This window comes from Myotis brandtii, unplaced genomic scaffold (genome assembly GCF_000412655.1).
Source record: "Myotis brandtii unplaced genomic scaffold, ASM41265v1 scaffold1466, whole genome shotgun sequence".
In the NCBI taxonomy this organism is placed as follows: Eukaryota; Metazoa; Chordata; class Mammalia; order Chiroptera; family Vespertilionidae; genus Myotis; species Myotis brandtii.
Window position 1 is genome coordinate 129,641 of NW_005355270.1, and position 7,946 is coordinate 137,586.

At 55.7% G+C, this 7,946-nt stretch overlaps 1 protein-coding gene across 1 annotated transcript in view; it reads right to left on the minus strand.

The window, feature by feature from the left end:
• The window catches only part of SPIRE2 (spire-type actin nucleation factor 2), a 21,807-nt gene extending 14,571 nt beyond the window's left edge, over nucleotides 1-7,236 (minus strand). The window contains exons 1-3 of the mRNA XM_014535616.1: nucleotides 7,200-7,236; nucleotides 6,731-6,774; nucleotides 4-149 (exon numbers count right to left, since the gene is read on the minus strand). Of these exons, the coding sequence (XP_014391102.1) occupies nucleotides 4-149; nucleotides 6,731-6,766 (182 nt within the window). The 5' untranslated portion in view covers nucleotides 6,767-6,774; nucleotides 7,200-7,236. The remainder of the gene's footprint in view (nucleotides 1-3; nucleotides 150-6,730; nucleotides 6,775-7,199) is intronic.
• Nucleotides 7,237-7,946: the final 710 nt, after the last annotated feature.

The following is a 7,946-nucleotide window of genomic DNA, read 5'->3' on the forward strand; positions in this document are numbered from 1 at the left end:
TCCGCAGCGCTGCAGCCTCCGTCCTCGCAGTCGCTGTTGGCCATCAGGTCGATGAGCCGCTCCAGCTGCGGGCTGAGCTCCCGCTCCTCGCTCTCGTCCAGACCCCAGTCCAGTGCGCGGTAGATGGCGAAGCCCAGAGACTGCACCATCTGTGGGACAGGGGTCCAGACCATCAGGGGGCAGTAGGGGGGTGGGGGGAGGGCACCACCGGAGAGGGACCGGAGGCTGGGCCTGAATCGCAGGCTGACAGTGCCATGGAAGCAGCCATGTCCTCCACAGGTGGTGTACCATGGGGCCACCAGAACAAGACCCTGGCCCCCCAAATAGCTCAGCCACAGTGGAAAACATTGGCCAGTTCTTACAATCAAACATGCATTTACCACGTGATCGGCAACCCGTCTCCCAGACGTTTAACCAAGAGAAGGAAGAACAAGCATCCACAACGCCTCGTCCTGGGATGCCCACAGCGCCCACGCCTGGGTGTCCAACCGTCTCCCACGGTGGACGGCACACAAATGCGGCCCCTTCTCATAGTGAAAGCGGAGACCGCTGCGCCCCTCACACCCCACACGCAGAGTGGGGCCGGCCCAAAGTCTCCGCGGTGCGTGGTTCCCTGATATCAAACTCGAGGCAAGATAAGTTTCCTCTGTAGCCACAAAAAGCAGGCCAGTGGTTCTGAGCCGGGCTGGGCTGGGGACTGGAGGGGGACAGGAAGTTCGGGTGATGGAAGAGGTCTGTGTCCTTGTGGTGAAATGGTAGGTACCTCTGTCAGAACCCGTCAAACTCGAGTGTAAAGTACACCCCCAAGAATTCGATTACAAAAGACAGTGGCATCCTAATTACGTGTTATCCCTTTCGTGTAATAGAACAGTACACTGTAAGTCTGAGAAAGACCAGCTGACTGACGCACGCTGCTGGAATAAACCCCTTAGCTCTGCGTGATAAAGTCTGGCACTTGCACTGATAAGAGATGACCTCCTCACTGAAGTATTTTAAACTGCATGTAAATGTCAATGTGTGTAAATTTTGCCTGAAAAAGAAAAACCTAAGAAAGAATCGTATTTGTAACTGGTTATAACTGTCAGAGCCCCAAGCTGGGATTCACAAAGCTTTCTGTTTTTTGGTTTGTTTGTTTTTGTGTGTTTTTTTAAATATATTTTATTGGTTTTTTACAGAGAGGAAGGGAGAGGGATAGAGAGTTAGAAACATCGATGAGAGAGAAACATCCATCAGCTGCCTCCTGCACATCTCCTACTGGGGATGTGCCCGCAACCAAGGTACATGCCCTTGGCTGGAATCGAACCTGGGACTCTTCAGTCCGCAGGCCGACGCTCTATCCACTGAGCCAAACCGGTTAGGGCATCTTTTTGCTTTTTAAATTGCAATTAGCACATTAAAAATCCGTAAGCTAAGGCGTGGCTCAGAGGTTGACCTCCTATGAACCAGGAGGTCCCGGTTGGATTCCCGGTCGGGGCACATGCCCAGATTGGGGCTGTGGGCTCCATCCCCAGTAGGGGGTGTGCAGGAGGCAGCCAATCAATGATTCTCTTCCACCATTGATGTTTCTATCTATCCCTCTCCTTCCTCTCTCTCTAAAGAAAATCAATTTTTTTTAAAAAAAGGACAACAGCTCTGCTTATGCTGGGCACTGCGCTGAGCTGGCTGCCACCTAACTTTGCAACAAAGCACCAGTAACCTCCCGTGTCATAGGGCGGGCACAGAGGCACGGAGGCCAGGTCCCTTGCCTGCAGCTAGCTGCTGGCCGAGCTGGACTTGAGACTCTGGTCTGCCCGTGGCCTGGAGGAAGGCTGCGTGGTGGCAGGTGGAGCCTGGCCCTCACCAGGGCACCTTCCACTCCCCGACCATCTGGCCTCAGAGGACCCCCTGGCTCTCCTCTCACTTCCTGCCTTCCCACCACCCGGCACCCAGGAGCTGAGCAGAGCTGAGCTAAGGAGGGCAGACGGTGAGCGCCAGCATCGAGCAGGGGACGGGTGCGAGAACAGGGCTCTCTGTCTTGCAGACAGGCCTTAGAGAGCACCCTGGACCCGGAGGGTGCCTGGGGGGTTAGCCAGGCTCAGGGACTGGTGGGAAGGGAAGGCTCCAGCCCAGAGGATCATGGATCGGCCGCCCCAGCCAGTCCTGGAGGCTGTCTCACCTCTGCTGTAGGCAGGCGGGGTCACAGACCAGCTTGAGTCACACCCGAGAACCACGAGTCAAAGGGTAGAGCCCAAGGCCTACAGGCTGCTGACACCTGACAGGTAACTGCAGGGCCCTGGCCAGGGGAGCCCCCAGGGCAGTAGGCCAGAGGACCCCCTTGTGCCCCTCAGGATGACTTGGTGGGCAGGAGCCACCATTTATTTATTTATTTTTTAGAGAGAGAGGAAGGGAGAGGGAGAGAGAGAGAAACATCAATGAGAGAGAAACATCATTGAGTGGCTGCCTCCTGCACGCCCCCTACTGGGGGTCAAGCCTGAAACCCGGCCATGTGCCCTGACTGGGAATCGAATCGGTGACCTCTTGGTTCATGGGTCAACGCTCAACCACTGAGCTACACCGGCTGGGCCAGAAGCCACCACTCACACCAATTCCCATCAAGTCTTTCTTGGCCCAGAGGTAGGTGCCAGGAATAAACTTCATGTCTGTCCACTCTGGGTCTGCCCCCCGGGCCCTGCTGACCCTAGTGGTGGCTCTGACCAGGTCTGTCCAATGGGGACCACTCTGCCACAGGGGGCAGGACAGACAGAGGCCAAACAGAAAGGTCCTCACCCCCAACACAGCACAGCGCCCCGCCATGGGGCCTCCCCCTCACTGTCCAGGCGGCAGCCTCCGCTAGCACCACGTCACTGGAAGGGTTAACTCCATCAAAGCACTCATCTGAGAGCTGCTCCTAAAAGCTTCTCTGTGCCCCATGCACCTGGAAGGCAGGCACTTGCTTTCCCATAAGGAGAAATCTGGGCAGCCAGCCAGAGTCCCAGGACCTCCAGCCCTGCCTGCGGGCGGCGGGCCAGCCGGGGGAAAGTCTCCGCGGCTCGTGGTTCCCCGATATCAAACTCGAGGCAAGATAAGTTTCCTCTGTAGCCACAAAAAGCAGGCCAGTGGTTCTGAGCCGGGCTGGGCTGGGGACTGGAGGGGGACAGGAAGTTCGGGTGATGGAAGAGGTCTGTGTCCTTGTGGTGAAATGGTAGGTACCTCTGTCAGAACCCGTCAAACTCGAGTGTAAAGTACACCCCCAAGAATTCGATTACAAAAGACAGTGGCATCCTAATTACGTGTTATCCCTTTCGTGTAATAGAACAGTACACTGTAAGTCTGAGAAAGACCAGCTGACTGACGCACGCTGCTGGAATAAACCCCTTAGCTCTGCGTGATAAAGTCTGGCACTTGCACTGATAAGAGATGACCTCCTCACTGAAGTATTTTAAACTGCATGTAAATGTCAATGTGTGTAAATTTTGCCTGAAAAAGAAAAACCTAAGAAAGAATCGTATTTGTAACTGGTTATAACTGTCAGAGCCCCAAGCTGGGATTCACAAAGCTTTCTGTTTTTTGGTTTGTTTGTTTTTGTGTGTTTTTTTAAATATATTTTATTGGTTTTTTACAGAGAGGAAGGGAGAGGGATAGAGAGTTAGAAACATCGATGAGAGAGAAACATCCATCAGCTGCCTCCTGCACACCCCCTACTGGGGATGTGCCCGCAACCAAGGTACATGCCCTTGGCTGGAATCGAACCTGGGACTCTTCAGTCCGCAGGCCGACGCTCTATCCACTGAGCCAAACCGGTTAGGGCATCTTTTTGCTTTTTAAATTGCAATTAGCACATTAAAAATCCGTAAGCTAAGGCGTGGCTCAGAGGTTGACCTCCTATGAACCAGGAGGTCCCGGTTGGATTCCCGGTCGGGGCACATGCCCAGATTGGGGCTGTGGGCTCCATCCCCAGTAGGGGGTGTGCAGGAGGCAGCCAATCAATGATTCTCTTCCACCATTGATGTTTCTATCTATCCCTCTCCTTCCTCTCTCTCTAAAGAAAATCAATTTTTTTAAAAAAAAGGACAACAGCTCTGCTTATGCTGGGCACTGCGCTGAGCTGGCTGCCACCTAACTTTGCAACAAAGCACCAGTAACCTCCCGTGTCATAGGGCGGGCACAGAGGCACGGAGGCCAGGTCCCTTGCCTGCAGCTAGCTGCTGGCCGAGCTGGACTTGAGACTCTGGTCTGCCCGTGGCCTGGAGGAAGGCTGCGTGGTGGCAGGTGGAGCCTGGCCCTCACCAGGGCACCTTCCACTCCCCGACCATCTGGCCTCAGAGGACCCCCTGGCTCTCCTCTCACTTCCTGCCTTCCCACCACCCGGCACCCAGGAGCTGAGCAGAGCTGAGCTAAGGAGGGCAGACGGTGAGCGCCAGCATCGAGCAGGGGACGGGTACGAGAACAGGGCTCTCTGTCTTGCAGACAGGCCTTAGAGAGCACCCTGGACCCGGAGGGTGCCTGGGGGGTTAGCCAGGCTCAGGGACTGGTGGGAAGGGAAGGCTCCAGCCCAGAGGATCATGGATCGGCCGCCCCAGCCAGTCCTGGAGGCTGTCTCACCTCTGCTGTAGGCAGGCGGGGTCACAGACCAGCTTGAGTCACACCCGAGAACCACGAGTCAAAGGGTAGAGCCCAAGGCCTACAGGCTGCTGACACCTGACAGGTAACTGCAGGGCCCTGGCCAGGGGAGCCCCCAGGGCAGTAGGCCAGAGGACCCCCTTGTGCCCCTCAGGATGACTTGGTGGGCAGGAGCCACCATTTATTTATTTATTTTTTAGAGAGAGAGGAAGGGAGAGGGAGAGAGAGAGAAACATCAATGAGAGAGAAACATCATTGAGTGGCTGCCTCCTGCACGCCCCCTACTGGGGGTCAAGCCTGAAACCCGGCCATGTGCCCTGACTGGGAATCGAATCGGTGACCTCTTGGTTCATGGGTCAACGCTCAACCACTGAGCTACACCGGCTGGGCCAGAAGCCACCACTCACACCAATTCCCATCAAGTCTTTCTTGGCCCAGAGGTAGGTGCCAGGAATAAACTTCATGTCTGTCCACTCTGGGTCTGCCCCCCGGGCCCTGCTGACCCTAGTGGTGGCTCTGACCAGGTCTGTCCAATGGGGACCACTCTGCCACAGGGGGCAGGACAGACAGAGGCCAAACAGAAAGGTCCTCACCCCCAACACAGCACAGCGCCCCGCCATGGGGCCTCCCCCTCACTGTCCAGGCGGCAGCCTCCGCTAGCACCACGTCACTGGAAGGGTTAACTCCATCAAAGCACTCATCTGAGAGCTGCTCCTAAAAGCTTCTCTGTGCCCCATGCACCTGGAAGGCAGGCACTTGCTTTCCCATAAGGAGAAATCTGGGCAGCCAGCCAGAGTCCCAGGACCTCCAGCCCTGCCTGCGGGCGGCGGGCCAGCCGGGGGGCCAGCCCAGTAATGGAAGGAGCCACGGAGAGAAGGAGCTGACGCTGCAGGCCGGCTCCGGGAGCCGCAGTGAGAATCAGGGCCAACATGACAAGTGTGCCCCTGGCCGCGTTTCCTGGGTGGGTATCGGGTTAATCTATGGGCCCCAGGCACAACCCTCCAGATTAGACACCCCTACAAGTCCCTTGTAAAAAGCTGCAGAATTGATAACCATAGGTCTCCTTTGCAGGGGCCGGTGTGGACCGGAGGGACAGCCCTGGGGACACGGCTGAGGGCTGAGGGGTGCAGAGGGCTGAGGGGTGCCCCGTTCCTGGGCTGCAGATAAGCACCTTATACAGAGCATCATGGGGCGCGAAGGGGACCGAGAGCCATGCGAAGCAGTGGAGATGAGTCTTGAAAACAGATTGTTGTTTCCCCCCACAAACTCCAGAAAACTGTACAGGATGGGGCAAAGTAGGCTTACAGTCGTTCGTATGGAAAATAATACAACAATTAATAATAATAACACAAGGATAAACTGTGTGTGCTTACAACGGTAAACCCACTTTTGCCCACCTGGTTCGTAGGCAGCACAGAACTCGGAGCAGCCCCAGCGACACTGTTTACGCAGCCAAGGGCGGACCTGCTCACCGACATTACTGAGAGCCGCCAGCAGCTTTGGGATGGTTTTGTTATTGTTTTTAAATTCTCCACAACAGAGGATGTAGCCTCTTTCGGCCTGAGCCACCACCCCCCTCCGCTTAGTACAAAGCTGTGTTTAATAGAGGAATGTGTATTTGCATAAAACTGGTTTTTAAAAGGCAGCGGAATGATAAACATCAAATTCAGGACAAATTACCTGGGGGCAGGTCACTGGGGGGCACAGGGAGAAGTCCTACTGCTGAGGTGTGAGTTCTGGGGGGTGTGGGGGCTCCTGGGCATTGCTCACGCAGCTGGTTTTCCTCCGTGGCCCCGACCCGCACCCTGCCAGACGCTCTCTGGGCCCCCAAACATCACGCCACCTTTGCTTTCTCAGGAGGTGGAAGGAGAGGGGGTAGCTATCATGGCTTCCCCCTCCCTTTAGGGCCATTGAGGCTCACTGGGGCCCACACCATCGCAGGCCCCCCGCCCCCCAAACCTCTGGGAAAAATCTCCCTCAGGTCCCTTCAATGAAGGCCCTAGAGAACTGTATCTGTGTCCTGTCCCCCAAATCAATGGTATAACTAACTACATGTTTTCTAATTCATACTATACAATGCACGTACACTTTAATATGTATCAAGTAAACGTAAAAATTGCTCTGAAAGTACCTGGGCTTCTGAACTGGCCGGTGACACCACCATCATTGTGGGCTCTGCAAGAGAGAACAGGCAGTCAGGACAGGCCTCACCCCTCTGACCCCAGGAACGAGGAACGGGTGCCCAGCCACCTTCCCCTGGGGAACAGACAGCCCAAACCCTCCGTTCCCACAGCAGGGAGCTCACAGCGGGCAGGGCCATGGCCATTTGGCCATTTGGAAAGACCCTGTAAGACCCAGCCATGAGCTGGATGCCCAGGTGAGGGGCCAGGACAGCAGGGCAGCCCCTGCCCACTCCAGGTGTGGAGCCGAGCCGGACGCTCCCAAATCACAGCAGAGCTCCTGGCTGCCGAGCTGGGTAAGGGCATCAGTCACCGCTCTGGATCTGGGATGTTTGCCCCAAGCTGTCCCAGCTAGGAAGTGGAGGTGCAGGGGAGCTGCAGCCGCCCCTCTCCCTCTCCCCACAGGGCCTCCCAGGATACCGGCTGGATGAGACTGGACCCAACGCTCCCACAGCCTTCCTTGAACTCGGCAGGTAGAGCTGCATTAGATGGAGGTCAGCTGCCTGACATTCCTTCTGGAATGAGGGGGATGTAAACACACCAACCATGAAGCTGTCTGCTAAGTGAACCTGCTAACTACGCAAATATTTTCAAGATGCCGTCAAGCGCCAGGAAGATCGCCAAGATAAAGGGACTCCGTGTCGGACAGATTCATTAAAATAACAGAAAACATCCACCCAGCACCAGCGGAGCTGAACCAGTGAGAGCCAGCGGCACCGTGGCTGTGCTAGTTCCAGTCAAAGTCTGCAGCTGGGATGCGGGGGAGGCCGTGGGAGAAATCAGACCCAGAACAAAGGTGCCCCCTGACCAAGAAGGGGGTACAGCCAGCCTTCAGGGCTCCTTACTGACTGAGCCTGTCTCCGATTTTTAGAGAGAGTGGGTGGGAGGGGGAGAGAGAGAGAAACATCGATGTAAGAGAGACACATTGATTGGTTGCCTCCTGCACATGCCCTGACCAGGGCAGGGGATCAAGCCTGCAACCATGTGCATGCCCTTGACTGGGTTCAAACCTGGGACCCTTCAGTCCACAGGCCGACACTCTAGCCACTGAGCCACACTGACCAGGGCTCTGGTTGAAATCATTTTAATGCTTACATCCATGGCTGAAATAATCCATGTGTTAACCAAAGTAAATGCTCAGGAATCTAACTGTGAACTTGGGGAGAC